The sequence below is a fragment of the Saimiri boliviensis genome, chromosome Y (assembly GCF_048565385.1).
Source record: "Saimiri boliviensis isolate mSaiBol1 chromosome Y, mSaiBol1.pri, whole genome shotgun sequence".
Taxonomy (NCBI): domain Eukaryota; kingdom Metazoa; phylum Chordata; class Mammalia; order Primates; family Cebidae; genus Saimiri; species Saimiri boliviensis.
Window position 1 is genome coordinate 19,973,578 of NC_133471.1, and position 16,459 is coordinate 19,990,036.

General features: G+C 37.4%; 1 protein-coding gene across 1 annotated transcript in view; it reads left to right on the forward strand.

The window, feature by feature from the left end:
- The first annotated feature begins 2,534 nt into the window (after positions 1–2,534).
- LOC141583002 (histone demethylase UTY-like) overlaps positions 2,535–16,459 on the forward strand; it is a 219,099-nt gene continuing 205,174 nt past the window's right edge. Inside the window, exons 1-2 of the mRNA XM_074392434.1 lie at positions 2,535–2,700; positions 2,895–2,958. Of these exons, the coding sequence (XP_074248535.1) occupies positions 2,549–2,700; positions 2,895–2,958 (216 nt within the window). The 5' untranslated portion in view covers positions 2,535–2,548. The remainder of the gene's footprint in view (positions 2,701–2,894; positions 2,959–16,459) is intronic.

Consider the following 16,459-nt stretch of genomic DNA (forward strand, 5'->3'; position numbering starts at 1 on the left):
TTTAGAAATAAGTTACATGTATTCAAATGTATTCAGTTAAATATTTAGTTATATCTTCTAATTTTTCAATAATCAATGCATGTTCTGGGCATTTCTTCTTTTGCTATATGACTCTATCTTCCATGTGCTGTTCTACTAAATTTTTTTGAAAAAATATGTAATGTCCATTTTTGGAGTAGGCAAATTTATCAGTAAAAAGTATAATTTCTTCACGTATAAAGGAACATTTGTTTATATGTTCAAAATATTTATATTCTAAAATATTTTTAACATTTTCTAATACCTAGTAACTGGAGGCATAACCAGTAAAATATTTGTTACATTCAATATTATGCAATAATACATGCAAATAAATGCATATATGTCTCTTTAAAATGGTAATTGACAGAGACATCTAATACATATGTGCCTTTTTATAGATTTTTTTTTTACGTAAAAAAATACATGCAAATTATACAACACACATATGCCATATACTAGGAGAAAGAAAAATTCATCTTGGAACCCCAAAATCACTAGGTAAGGGAAAAGTCAAGCTAATAACTGTGTCACCAAACTTGCCTCTTATTTTATTTCTTAATAAGGTAGTTACAAATATAATAAACTACATATGTTCCTATGTAGCTACTGCTGTCTTTTTCTGAGTTTGCAACTCTCGAAGTTATCCCTCTGAGGCTCACAGAGACAAATGAATATCTCATTGCTTCCTCTGCCTTAGTATTTACGTATGTAAAAACTCAGATTCACTAGCCCGACTAGAGTGTGTTTGTGAGTGCAACCTTTTGTCTCTAAGGTACTTTTTTTTAAAAACTGAGTTTTGCTCTTGTTGCCCAGCCTGGAGTGCAATGGAGCAATTTAGGTTCACCATAACCTATGCCTTCCGGGTTCAAGCGATTCTCCTGTCTCAGCCTCGCCAGTAGCTGGAACTAGAGGCTTAGGCCACCGCGCAGGGCTTATTTTGCATTTTTAGTAAAGACGGAGTTTCTCCATATTGGTCGAGGCTGGTCTCAAACTCTCAAACTTCATGTGATCTGCCAGCCTTGGCCTTCCAAAGTGCTGGGATTACAGGGGACCGGCATGTCTCTTATCAAAGACTTATGTGGAAGTCCCCAATTAGAGTTCCTCTTACCTGACCGAACCAATCAAGTGTCACTAAAATACTCAAAAGCACTGTGCCGCGACCACTTGAGGCAAAGGTAGAAGAGGCAAGTCTTGAAAAATAAACTTTACAAATTGACTAAGATCTTTTTCATATATTTGGGTCTCAAAAATAAATTTTTAAAATATTATTTATAATTTTTAGTTATAATTGAGAGCTACAAAAAAAGTTTTTTTGTTTTTTGTTTTCTTTTCTATGGGTTACTGCATCTTGAAATTGTGATAAAGGTCTTAATTTCTGTTTTCTTAATTGGTAGCCACAGTATTGCCTACTCTCCTTGAGACCTCACAGAGTTAGCACAACAGAAACCAACATTTTGGAATGGTTGTGGATTAACACTTTTACTTTATTGTTTATTACTTAGATAATATCATGAACTGATTAAATGATTCCCAAAGGCTGGGTTAGGGACTAAGGTCATAAGATATGCCTTTTCTTTAGACTTGGTGACTGGAGAGGAAATGGTGAAAGAACAGGCCTATAGAAGTGACAAGATCTTAGGGCGAAAAGTCTTCAGTCTTCTAACGGTGAAGATTTAGGGCCCGTGAAGCTTCCAAGCAATGCGACCTCTGCCATACCCTGCAAGTTCCTGCATTCACAAAGCTCGTGACGGTGGGACTTGCATTTTGGAGTCTCCAGAGGTTCATGGGGTCCTCTTTCCGACTTGCGTCCTAGTGGGAAATGCCTGATGCGAACTTGACCATGGTTCTGTTCTCCCTTCCAGTGTATCTCTACAGTGAAAAGACGTGGCTCGGAAGCTCCTTTCTGCGTCGTAGACAGTTTAACCAGCACAACCTACAGGTTACTCTATCCCAGCGACTATTCTATTCTAGATAGACACGTCCATTAACCAATCAGCTGTCAGAATCAGAGTCAGCGTCTATTACGCTCCTAGGTTCTTAGCTAACTGGATGGGCGGGGGCGGGGGCGGGGGCGGGGGCGGGGCGGGGGCGGGGCCCCCCCAGCAGCCAGAGAGTTCTGCGGAGCGTTGCCTGACGTAAGTCAACAAAGATCACGTGAGAAAAATTGGTACCCTGGATTGGCTTACAACTTGCTGGTTGGACGCAGGGAGGTCGCGGTGGTGATTGCGTTTCGCCCTGTGGTGCAATTACAACTTTGTGCTGGTGTTGGCGAATTTTGAGATTTTTAAAGAAAATCTGCTCGTCACTCCAGCACCGCCAGCTTCTGCCTTCATTGTAGTTTCCGAGATGTGACGTGGTAGCCGAGTCCCGCAGCCCGTGCTTTAGTAGCTTTTGGGTTTGCTTTAGTGTTCTTCCTTGACGAAGCTGAGGCGGCGATACAATTGGCGTCACAGTCTCCGACGGAGATTGAGGGCGTTATTTCAGCCACTCCGTTCAAGGCTGGGTGTCGGAAATTTGTTACGTTTCCATGAAATCCTGCGGAGTGTCGCTCACTACCGCCGCTGTCGCCTTCGGTGATGAGGCAAAGAAAATGGCGACGGGAAAAGCGAGCGGCGATAGCCAAGAGGAGCCCCTTAGCTTGACAGTCGAGGAAAGGCAGGCGCTTGGTGGCATGGACAGGTACGCACCTCCATCACCCGCCTGGTTGGCTGGCGGTCTCTCCGGGAAGACTTGGACGCAGGTTGCCCACGTTGGTGACCCGGTCATCTCAGCTTGGCACTCAGCAAGCTGCTGCTCCCGCCCTTGGATGTGAGAAGGGATGGTTCACTGGCTTTCTCAGAGCATTAACAAACCCTGTATGTCTCTCTTTACAGCCGCCTCTTCGGGTTCGTGAAGCTTCATGAAGATGGCGCCAGGACGAAGACCTTACTAGGAAAGGTAAAGCAACCGGGCGCGGTCAGAGTTATTTGGTCCTCGGTCTGTTAAACCCAGGCCCCGCGTCCCTTACCGCCTAGCCAGAATTTATTTTGGCGCTGCTCGTTCGCCTAGGAGTAGGAAAACTATTTCTTGCCTTCGCTCTCCCAGTCCTCTTGAATACTTGGCCCCTTGTTCTAGCCTCCCTTTTATGCTGAGGGAGAGACGGAGCGCTTTAGTACTGGGCAAAACCATGTCCACAGCATTGCCTGTTACCTTAGGCTTTTTTTCCCTACACTTTAGCGCCACAGATTTTGAATATATATAGTTTGCAAAATTTGTTAACTTCCTGCGTTTTCCCTTCGCTTTTTGGCGTTTGTCTTTTGGTGTCTAATTTTAAACATGTTTTTGGCTTTATATCCCTAGTGTCCTTAGTATAAGTAGTAACAGCAGTGAAGACTGTGCAGTTAATACTTGTCCTATATACTGATGCGTGTATATTTACTCTGAAGTTACGTGGTTTGTTTACTTTTTTAGGATCTACCAGCTGCAGATAAATGCAGCAAATGCGATTTTACGAACGTGAGTGTGCTTTTCCACTGAGGAGCCTTGCTTTTATGTGTCAAGCACAGAGTAGGAAGAAGTCGTTGTCTGTGTGAAAAGTTGGCACTGTCGTTTACTTAGTGTCGTTTAGTTAATGGCTGCTCCTATCGGCCAAAATGGCGGGTAAGAAGTGGGAGGACTAATAACTGGAGAAGCTTTCCTAGGGGAAGGAGGTATTAACTGGGAAACCCCACTAGGAAGTAGACCTCCAAGGGCGCTGGTGTAGCTTCATGTTACTTAGTAGAAATCTTGCATTATCCCCAACATTGACATAAGCATTCTTAAACCTGTATGTGCTTATTAGTTGCAGCACGTTTAGTTACTCACTCGTGAACTGTTGTATAACGCCGCTGCAATATTCCTCCGTGTATCCTTTTTTACCATCTAACCAAAATTTTGATAAAGTATATATATGTTAACAGATCCTGTGAAATAAAGATGATGCAATAATCGCACCATCCTTTTAGATGCCAAAATGAATACTTGGGAATTTCAGGTTATTATTGCATTTGAGAAGGAAATATTAATTTTATTCTCAGGACTAACATTTTACATGCCAAGACTTTTTACTTGTGTAATTCTGTACAGACACTAAGTTCTTTTACCTGTAATCTCTTACTATGTTTGTTTTGATGGCAGATAATGACTAGAAAACTAAAATTTAATGTATATATGTGTATAACATACATATCTTTTAAATTAACTTTGATAAAAGAAGCATGAATTAAACTCAGATTTTGAAAGTGAAAATCGCTTTATGAAAAACATCAGTGATACGATAAGCAACAGTGATTCTTGCTACCTTAATGTTTAAAATTTTACTTCCCTAAACTTGAATACGATCATTCCAATGTATTAAAAAACTTTGGAGGAATATTATTTTATGATTCAGTGACTGTTGTGGATTTAAATTGAGATTGATGAAGTTGCTTGCATTGACAGTATTTGAAAAGGAATAGGCCAGCTTTTCTTACTTTATTTATGGTAATCAAATAAAAGTACTTTGATATTTTCCGGGATAATATGAGAAAATACTGGTTGAGAACTTGAAATCTTTGTATAGCTGGAGTTTGGATAAATTCTCAGTGGATTGTGTTAATATTTTAGTTCGGAATGAACTTTTCAGATATGCAATATGGGGGTTAAATTTTAAGGTTTTTTTTTTTTTGCATATTGATTCTGAAGGTAGGCATGTCTTTTCCAATTTTGATTACAGAAACATTTTAAATATGAAAGTACTTTCATTATGTTTGCGGAGAAACGTAGCTTCATAAAACGCTTGAGTAATGCTGTGTATTAAACTGCAGAGACTTTTTAAAAATAAAAAATTAGTACAATGTCACTTAGATTTGACACTCACTGAGAGTTGCCTTCTGCTAAGGCAAGACCCACTAACCTGAACATTAAAGTTGCTTAAATGTAATAAAGCATTCTGGGGTTTGTGCTGGCAGCCTTATCAAATTCTCTTTTTTTTTTTTATTAGACAGCATGATTGAGGTATAATTGATAGACAGTAAAACTGCCCATACTTAACATGCACAATTGGATTAAAATTGACACACATTTGTGTGTGTGTGTATGTGTGTGTGTATATGTGTATGTTCATGAAACCATCGTAATTAAGGTAATGAATATATTCATGAAACTGTCACTACAATTAAGACAGCATATTTATTCCTGAAGTTTCCTCCTGCTCTTTGAAATTCCTCCCCATTTCCCCCCTTTATTTCTCATCATCTCTCATCTCCACTTATCTCTTGTCACTTTATATTAGTTTGCATTGTAAGGATTTTATACAAGTGGAATTATTCAGTTTATACTTTAGTCTGATTTCTTTTAGCATCATTTTTGAATTCATGTAGTATCAGTAGATTCATTTAAAGCTAAATAGCAGTCATATAATTTTTTGTTGCTTCTTGTAAGTCTGAATATAATAGTGAAATGTTCACATTGAAAATTTCAGGCTGGATGTGGTGGGTAATGCCTGTAATCCCAGCATTTTCAGACACTGAAGTGGGAGGATCACTTGAGGCTGGAAGATTGAGGCGGCAGTAAGCTAGGATTATACCACTGCACTGCAGCCTGGGTGACAGAGACATCCTCTCTCAAAATAAGTAAAACAAAAAATACCAAACAAAAAAAGAAAGTTTCATCCTCAAACCTTGTGTTTTATTCAGTTTCTGAAATTCGGTTTGAAAGAATGAATAAACTGCAGTTCTGATAAAAGATGTATGTTATTGCTAGTATTAATAAACTGGGCTGCATGAAATACTGTCTCATCTTCTGTGGAGGGCTGAGCTTTGCCAGTTTCAGAATTCCTGCTCTCTGCCTTGAAAACAAATTGGCTTTTTTTCTACCGAGATGGGATCAGGTCTTTACATGATGGTAAATTATGAGGTTGACTAAATGCCAGGATTTCTTTTTTTAGTGATGATTTTTATCATGCCTGTCATTTTAGTCTGTTCTGTGTTGCTGTAACAGAATACTTCAGACTAGGTAATTTGTAAATTAGAAATTTAGTTGGCTCAGGATTCTGAAGGCTGGGAAGTCCAGGATCAAAGGGCTGCATTTCATGAAAGCTTTGATACTGCATCGTTCTTCGGCCAAGATGGAAGGGCAAGACAGTGTATAACGGTGCAGGTGGAGAGGGATACTGAACTTGCTTTTGTAATGAACCTACCCTCACATTGTTAGTACACTTATGAGATCAGTGTGCTCTTGATATTGTCAAGTCTTAAAGGTCCCACTTCTCAACACTGGTGCATTGAGGATTAAGTTTTCAACACATGAATTTTGGGAGATACATTCAAACCATAGCTCCTGTACTCTGAGGTTTTGCAGTATGTATGTAGTTTTTCCCTTTTTCACAGAAATTTGCCTGTCATCTGTTTTTAAGAGAAATTCTTAGAACGAGCTGCATTTCTGATCTTTTCATTTTTTGTTCATATTTGTTTTTTTCTGAAAGTTTTATTGATAAACTTTAAGATGTCAATGTTGATTTAAAAGCTTCTAGAGGTTTAAAATATTATAAATGTCTCCATTTTCCTTTTAAATTTTCTAGACATTAAGGATGTTCTATCCCAATGACTAGTTTCTCTGATTTTTTTAAATCTAATAGATAAACCCTTATATCAAACCATTAGGATGGTTATAACAATAGATTCCCTTAAAATTCTGTAATTTAGGACTTTTTATAAGATTACCATTTGAATTACTGTAAATATTTAAGTGTTAACTTTTTGGTGCAAGCTTAGTTACTTACTCATACTTAAAACAGTATGCAGTTCAATTAAGTGAAAAACAGATTTTAGCAACAGTAACATTTATTTCATGCTGGGAAACCTTTTAGGTCTACTTTGTATTGTAGAGTTTTGCTCTTTCAAGCTCTTTCAATGTTACTTCTATGGTATGCCTTCAATGAAATTCTGGAGAGATTAACGAGAGAAACACCTATTAAAATGCTTTCAGAGTGGTTTTTTTTTTTTTTTTTTTTTTTTTTTTTTTTTTTTTTTTTTGAGACCGAGTTTTTGCTCGTTACCCAGGCTGGAGTGCAATGGCGCAATCTCGGCTCACCACAATCTCCGCCTCCTGGGTTCAGGCAATTCTCCTGCCTCAGCCTCCTGAGTAGCTGGGATTACAGGCACGCGCCACCATGCCCAGCTAATTTTTTGTATTTTGAGTAGAGACGGGGTTTCACCATGTTGACCAGGATGGTCTCGATCTCTTGACCTCGTGATCCACCCGCCTCGGCCTCCCAAAGTGCTGGGATTACAGGCTTGAGCCACCGCGCCCGGCCAGAGTGGTTTTTTAAAACTGTAATATTTCAGTAGTGACATTTAAGATCTTGCATTATGTTTTGTTTGCTACTTTGTAGCATATATTTATTTCCAGTTCTAAAAATTGTGTTTTGAGTTAAAAAAGCAATCATAGAAATAATGTCATGTTTTGTTGTTTAGTATTAGGACTTTAATTTGGTATATCAGGAGAAAGTGTTTTATAGATTGGAAGTTGTCTTCTAAAGAGTTATGGTTGTTACATATTGGACAAAGTATTAAGTAGGCCCTATATAAGAATGGTAATACAAACTTCTGGTGCAACATTGGGCATACATATCTGAAGCAATTTCAGAAAATAGTTTTATATCTAGGTACAGTTCCAAACTATATGAGTAGTTTGGAATATAGGCACTTTCCTGATACTGGTTTATTTATTTATTTTTGAGATGGAGTTTCACTCTTGTTGCCCTGGTTGGAATGCAGTTGCACCATTTCAGCTCACTGCAACCTCTGCCTTCTGGGTTCAAGTAATTCTCCTGCTTCAGCCTCCCAGGTTGGCCAGGCTGACCTGAAACCCCTGACCTCAGGTGATACACCTGCCTCTGCCTTCCAAGTGCTGGGATTACAGGTCTGAGCCACCATGCCTGGTCTACTTTTATTATTAAATAGCTAGCTTTTAAAAGAGTAATACTGAAATAACTAGGGAACATTTGACATTATTTAAGTTACCAAATAAGATTGTTTTGTCTGACATGAATCTCTGTGATTCAGGTGACAAAAGTTTATTGATAGGCATAATGTTGTAAGACAAAATTAAATTTTACTGCTTTCCAACCACAGTATTAGTTGTTCTGACATAGATTAATTTTAGTTTTGAAGGTTATTTTTGCATTGCAGCCAACTGATTCTAACGAATAGTCTTTTTTTGAAATGAGGTATCTAGAGAGCTAATTTGTATTTTTGAAAATATAAAATTGTTTCATATGACACATTAAGGCCTAAATGTTAATATTTGTAAATTAGTCAGTGGTGGTCGTACAATTACTGGTGCATTTTAGGAATTTGCTTTGAATCTTCACGATTGGCCTATAAATTGCTACAACCAAGAGCAACACAAACTTGAGAGTGCCATGAATGGAAAGCTTTTATGAAGATCATATAGCTCTCAATTTAGATTGAGCAAATAGTCCTTTATGGGATAGGATGGCTAACACCAGAATATCAGTGTAGAATGTGTGAAGGGCTTTAAAAGTTCACATTAGGCCAGGAGCAGTGGCTCACACCTGTAACCCCAGCATTTTGGGAGGCCGAGGTGGGCAGATCATGAGGTCAGGAGATCGAGACCATCCTTGTCATGTTGAAACCCTGTCTCTACTAAAATAGAAGAGTATTAGCCAGGTGTGGTGGTGTGTGCCTATAGTCCCAGCTACTCAGGAAGCTGAGTCAGGGCAATTGCTTGAATCTGGGAGATGGAAGTTGCAGTGAGCTAAGATCATGCCATTGCACTCCAGTCTGGAAAAACAGCAAGACTCCGTCTCAAAAAAAAAAATAAATAAATAAAGAAGAAAAGTTCACAGTAAAGGTTAGTTTATGAAAGTCAAGTTGGAATTGTTGTTTATTAATAGGATAGATTTGTTACTTGGAGGTTACTTGATTCATACCACAGCAGTGCATCTTGCAATTTTATTTAGAATTCAGATTTAAAATCAGAATTTAGCTTTTAGCAGATATTTACGGTAATCTGCTTTATTATTTTATTTGCTAATCTCATTTGGTTATAATTTTTACTTGGCCTGGCTTCGTGACTTATGTCTGTAATCTCAGCACTTTGGTGGGCAGGAAGATCAGTTGAGTCTAGAAGCTGAAGAGTGACAGATCTCTTCAAGCTGACAGATCAGTTGAGTCTAGAAGTTCAAGACTAGCCTGGGCCACATGGCAAAACCCTATCACTACAAAAAACTAAAATATTAGCTAGGCATGGTGACGTGCACCTATAGTCCCAGTTTCTTGAGAGATTGAGGCAGGAGGATCACTTGAGCTTAGGAGGTCTCTGCTTCCTGTGATTGAATTCACTGCACTCTAAGTAGAGTGAGACCCTGTCTCAAATAAACAAAATTTCTCTGACACATTGTTGGAGTTTCGCAGGAATATTTAAGCATAGTCGTCTTTGAGACTAAACAAATATTTATATGGTGAGGGGGAGAAAAGAGATTTTAAATTTTTTACTTTATGTGTTTTTGGGCTGTTACATTTTACTTCTATATTTTTTTCATGGGCATATATTCCTTTTTTATATTTTGAAATACATATAAAATAAAATTTACCATCTTAACCATTTTTAAATATATAGTTAATTAAATAAATTCATAATGTATGACCATGACCATTCTCTGGAACTCTTATTTTGTAAAACTGAAAATTAAAATTATAAACCTAATAAGGAATTATTATCTAATATTAATGGCTGGGAGTAATATTTTAGCCATTAGTGGCTTATGCCTGTAATCCCAGCACTTTGGTAGGCCAAGATGGGTGGATCACCTGAGGTCAGGATTTCGAGATCAGGTTGGCCAACATAGTGAAACTCCATCTCTACTAAAATTACAAAACTTAGCCAGATGTGGTGGTGGGCACCTATTATCCCAGCTACTCAAGAGGATGAGGCAGGAGAATCACTTGAACCCAGAAGGTGGAGGCTGCATTGAGCCAAGATTGCACCATTGCACCCCAGCCTGGGCAATAAGAGTGAAACTCCCCTCCAAAAAAAAAAAAAGAAGAATCATCTTCCCCCTTCCCTTGGCAACTAGTATTATTCTTTTGTCATACTCACTATCTATGATTTTGATTACCATAACTACCTCATTTAAGTAGAATATGCAATATAGTCTTTTTGTGACTGGCTTATTATCACTTAGTGTACTGGAGCATACATGGGTTCTTCTTCTTTTGTAAGGCCAACTGATACTCATTTGTATGTGTTTACAATATTTTCCTTATTTTTTGATCTCCCAGTGGGTACATGGGTTGCTTTTATGTTTTAGCTCTTGTGAATAATGCTGCTGTGAACATGGGTGTACAAGTATCTCTTTCAGTTCCTGTTCTCATTTTTTTGGGGGTGGAATAGAATATAGCCAGAAATAGTGCCAGATAGATTACTGATTTCATTTCTAATTTTTTGAAAAAACAGCCTTATAATTATTGCTGAGTTTTAGAAGTTTTGTATGTAGTCTAGATTTTAGTAATCCCTTATTAGATACATAATTTGCAATTATTGAATCCCATTTTGTAGGTTGCATTTGGACTCTGTTGATTGTTTATTTTCCAAACTTCAGTTTTAATGTTTGGTGTAGTCTCATTTGTCTTGTGATTTTTGTTATCTATTCTTTTTGTGTCATACCAAGAAATGATTGCCAGAGCCAGTGTCCTGAACATTTTCCTCTGTGTTTTCTTCTGGGAATTTAAAAGATTTAGGTTTTATTGTTAGGTCTTTATTGTGAGTTAGTTTTTATGTGTGGTGTGAGATATGAGCCCTACTTCTTTCTCTCTATTGCATGTGAATATCTAGTTTTCCCAACATCATTTGTTGAAAACTCTCCTTCCCAGTTAAGTGTGGTCTTAGCACTCTTCTTGAAAACCAGTTGGACATTTTTATACAGGGGTTTATTTTAGCACTGCTTGTTGTGTTCATTTGGTGGTCTGTATATCTATCTTTATCCCAGTACTATACCTTCTTAAATTACTGTTGCTTTGTAATGTGTTTTGAAATCAGGACATATGAGGCTTTTCAACTTAGTCCTTTCAAGCTTATTGTGCTTCTTAGAGTCCCTTGAGGTCCTGTACTACTTCTGCAAAACAGTGCCAGTGGGATTTTGTTTTAGGGGTTGCATTGAAATCTGTTGATCACTTTGGGTTTTATCAACATTTTAGCAATACTGAATCTTTCACCAATAGCAATACACTATTGGTGTCTTTGCTTCTCCTAAATAGCATTTTATAATTATCAGTCTGTAGTTCTTTCACCTTCTGGGTTGTCTGTTCCCAAGCATTTATCTTTTTGGTACAGTAATGGCAATTGTTTTCTTCATTCCTTTTTCTAAGTGGTCATGCGTAGTATATAGGAACACAGCTATTGCAAATTTTAGCTTTTAAAATTTGGTGCAGAAATCAGCACTCTAAAATTATGCTCTAAAATTATAATCCAACACTCTAAAATTATAATGCAATACTCTAAAATTGTAATAGTTGGTGTATAATTTCACACTGGCTTGGAAATTTCAGGTTTTCTAGAGTCAAACCCTGTCATTTGTCGACAGAATTTAGTTTTGCTTTTTTCTTTTTGACTGGATGCCTTTTAGTTTTCTTTTGCTAACTGATCTTATTAGGATTTGCAGTACTGTGTTGAATAGAAGTGAGAGTTGTAATTCTTCACTCTTGTTTCTGATCTTAGAAGAAATTTTTCAGTTAGCTGTGGGCTATTTAATTATGTCAAACACTTTTTCCACATAAATGGAAATTACCATATGGTTTTTGTGTTTCCTTATGTGGTTGTTAACGTTGATTGATTTTTTTTGTATATGCGACTGTGCAAAATTCAGTCAATGTTATATACCACTATTATATAATTTCTTCTTGGGCATGATGTATGATCCCTTCAATGTGCTGTTGAATTCAGTTTGCTGAATTGTTGATGTTGTTTCCATCAATATTTATGAGGGCTACTGGGTGTATTTTGTTTTCTGATTGTCTTTTGCTTTTGTCTGGTTTTAGTATGGTAATGCTGGCTACTTAAGAGTTTGGAAGGGTCCTCTTTGATTCTTTGGAAGTCTGGGAATTGGTGTTAACTGGTCTCTCTCTCTCTCTCTCTTTCTTTGTCTCTCTCTCTCTCTCTCTCTCTCTCTCTTTCTTTTTCCTCGGGTCTAGTTAAGAGTTTGTCAGTTTTACTGATCTTTGCAAAAAACCAGGTTTGCGTTTCATTGATTTTTTTTTTTTCTACCTATATTTTATATGTTATTTATCTTTGCTTAGATTTTTATTGTTTGCCCCAGTGTGCTTACTTTGGGTTGAGTTTGTTCTTTGAGGTATAAAGTTAGGTTGTTGATTTTGACATCTTTAATAAATTTATAGCTTAATCTGTATTTATCTTCACTCTTACTGTTTCTTTTGGTACATCCCATAAGTTTTGGCATGTTGTTTTGTTTTTATTTCATTGCTTTTATGAGTTTTTGTTAACTCCCTTGTGGTTCCTTCTTTCATAAGTTGGCTGTTTAAGAATGTAAGGCAGCCAGGGGTGGTGGCTCACTTCTTTAATACTAGCGCTTTGGGAGGCTGAGGTGGGTGGATTACCTGAGGTTAGGAGTTCAAGACCAGCCTGCTATGGTGAAACCCATGTCAACTAAAAATAAAAAAATAAGCCGGGCGTGGTGATGGGTGCCTGAAATCCGAGGTACTCAGGAGGCTAGGCAGGAGAATCTCTTGAAATTGTGGTGTGGAAGTTGCAGTGGGGTGAGATTATGCCACTTCAGTTTAGCCTGATGAAAGAGCAAACTCTGTCTCAAAAATAAAGATTGTAAGGCAATATCCCCACACATATGGATTTTCTTATTTTCTTTCTATTTATTTCTTTTCTTTTTTCTTTTGTTGTCTTGTTGGGGACAGAATCTTGCTCTGTCTATTGTGCAGGCTGTGGAGTGCAATGGCGCAATCTGGGGTCACTGCGACCTCTGCCTCTTGGGTTCAATCAATTCTCTAGCCTCAGTCTCCTGAGTAGCTGGGATCTACAGGTGCCCACCAACACTTCTGGCTAATTTTTGCAGTTTTAGTACAGATGGCGTTTCACCATGTTGGCCAGACTGGTCACAAACTCCTGACCTCAAGTGATCCACCTGCCTCAGCCTCACAAAGTGCTGGGATTACAGGCGTGAGCCACTGAGCCTGGCCTAGATGATGCTTATTTTCTTCTACACCACCGCTAACACAAAGTCTGTCATTTCTCTGTGTGTTAGGGGTGGTGGAGAAGAAAATAATAAGTAGTAAGAAAGTTAAGTAGTAAGTGAATAAGCTTTCACTTTTCGCTTTGCTTCTATATTTTGGCATTTTGCTTATGGATTTGCCTAGTTACAGTTCTCTTTACTTTTGTTTTGATTTTCTTAAGGTTCTTTGATCAGTAGCATGTGTGTATATCTCTCAAAACTGAGAGTTTTTCCATGGCATTTACTTCAAATATTTTTCTGTCCTTTTGTCTCCCATTTTTTTCCCTGGAACTCCAGAGAAAAAAGATATATTGAGTTAGTAACGGTCTGTATGATCCCAAAAGGTATCCGAAGTTCTGTTTTTGTTCGTTTTTTTTTTTTTTGGATGTGATCATTTTTATTGATGTTTCAAATATTTAATGTTGACTTTCAGTTTCTGAGTTGCTTCACTTACCTTCAGTTTCTTCTATGTTGTTGCATAAGACACATTTTCATTCTTTTAATGGCCAAATAGTATTTAATTGTGTATATGTACACATATATATGTGTGTGTGTGTATATATATATATACTGCATTTTCTTTTTCTACTCATCCGTTGGTGGACATTGGGGTGATTACATAGCTTTGCTATTGTGAGTAGGGCTGCAGTAAACATACAAATGCTAATCTCTTTTATGTATAATGATTTTTTATTCTTTGGGTATGTAATGTGTATTTAGATTGTGGGATTGAATGGTTGCTCTGTTTTTAGTAGTTTGAGAAATCTCCATATTATTTTTCATAGATTGTGCTAATATACATTCTCATCGTTTAAGAGATTCCTTTTGTCTATATCCCTTGCTTTTTCAATCTTTTCTTCTTTTCTTTCTTTCTTTCTTTTTTTCGAGACAGAGCCTTGCTCTGTCACCCAGGCTGGAGTGCAGTGGCAGGATCTTGGCTTACAGCAACCAACGCCTTCCAGGTTTAAGCGATTTTCCTTTCTCAGCCTCCTGAGTAGCTGGGATTACAGGTGTGTGCTTCTATGCCCAGCAAATGTTCATATTTTTATAAGAGATGGGGTTTCACCATTTTGGTCAGGCTGATCTCAAAACTCCTGATCTTGTAATCCGCCCATCACAGCCTCCCAAACTGCTGGGATTACGGGAGTTAGTCCCTACACCTGGCCAAATGTTTAATAATAGACATTCTGTATAGTGTAAGATGATATCTCATTGTGATTTTGATTTGCATTTCTCTGATAATTAGTGATGTTGAACATTTTCAAAAATGTGATTTTTGACAATTAAATTTCTTGATCTGTTCATGTCCTTTGCGCACTTTTTCTTTTTTTTTCGAGTCTTGCGGTGCCACCCCAAGTAGAGTGCAGTGGTATGATCACAGCTCACTGTAACCTTGATTAGCCTGTATTTGCCCATTGTTTAATTCTTTAAATATATTTGTAACAGCTGCTTTGAAGTTCCTGCGAAAATATAATATATGTTTATTTGGAGTTAGTTTTTTGTTGCATGAAAAGGTGACTTCATATAACAAGGTTACACATACATGTTTGTTTCTGGGCCTAGAAGTTTTTGATTGAGAATTAGACATTTTAGATATGTATTATAAAAAAACTTTTGCATGGAGTGGAGGGTACTTGTGGACTAAACTGTGAAGCTGTTCTCAGCTGTGAATGTTAGCGCAATGGTAAAAAAATAAAATTTCTTGCTGGGTGCATTAGCTCACACCTGTAATCTCAGCATTGTGCAAGGTCGAGGCAGGCAGTTCATTAGGTCAGGAGTTCGATACCAGCCTGGCCAATGTGGTGAAATCCCGTCTCTGCTAAAAATACAAAAATTAGCCAGGCATGGTGGAGCCTTCCCATAGTCCCACCTATTTGGGAGGCTCAGGCAGAAGAGTCACTTCAACCTGGGAGGCAGAGGTTGCAGTGAGCCAAGAGTGGGCTCTCCAGCCTAGATGACAGAGTGATACTCCATCCCAAAATAAATAAATAAATAAAATTTCTTATGATTGCCTATTTGCCTTCATTCCGTTTCACTCTGCCTTCCCCTTATTATTATTATTTTTTTTAAGATGGAGTCTCACTCTGTTGCCCAGGCTGGAGCGCAGTGGCGCATCTCTGCTCACTGCAACTTCAGCCTCTCACATTCAAGTGATTCTCCTGTCTTAACCTCTCAAGTAGCTGGAAATACAGGTGCATACCACCAAAGTCTTCCTAATTTTGGGTAGAGATGGAGTTTCATCATGTTGGCCAGATGGTTTTGATCTCTTGACCTTGTGATCCTACCACCTCGGCCTTCTAAAGTGCTGGGATTACCATTTCTTTTTTGTAGAAGACATTCACTATTTTTTTTTTTCATGCTGCCATTACTTGAAGTTCTCTTTTCAGGTTACTGCATTTTGTGTTAAGGAAGAACATTTATGGGTCTGGAACAGTGGAGGTTTAGTACAAGTTATGTATCTTGGAAAAAACATTTAATCTTAAATTCAGGCAGTGGATTGATAATTCAGAACAGGGAGGTGGCGTTTATGAACAATGACTGATCTGCTTTCTGACACTCTAGATTGTTTACATTTCCAGAATTTTAAGTGAGTGGGATTGTGAAAAATATACTGTGCTTTATCCTTGGTCCTGTTCTTCAACTTACTTTCAGATTTATTCATTTTCTTCTGCATTAAACATAACTTACTCTTGAAAATACTGAGCATCTTTACATGTGTTTTATTTGCTTTATGTCCTTTGAAATGCCTATTCATATATTTTTCTGTTTTTTAAAGTTACTTTTAAAAAATTGAGTCAAAAAAATTTACATTGTGATTTGGGTTCTTAATCTATGGTTTATAAAATATTTATGCTTTGTATTTTCATTCTCTTAATAGTATATTTTGAAAAGAAGTTCTCAATTTTTTAAAGTTGATTTTGTCTTTTTTTCTTCTGTAAATTGTTCTCCTATTGCCTTATCCAAGAAGTAATTGCCTAATTCAAGGTCAGAAAGATTGTTTACTGGTAAATTTTTTCTTGTTTTAATGTTTTTACTAGATATGTGATTAATTTTTAGTTTATTTTTGAATATGGAACTAACACTCACTTTTTTGACAAAGGGTTTTAATTACTTCCAACATCATTTGATGAAAAGACTGTTTTCCAGTGAATAACTTTAAATTCACAGTATTCTGTA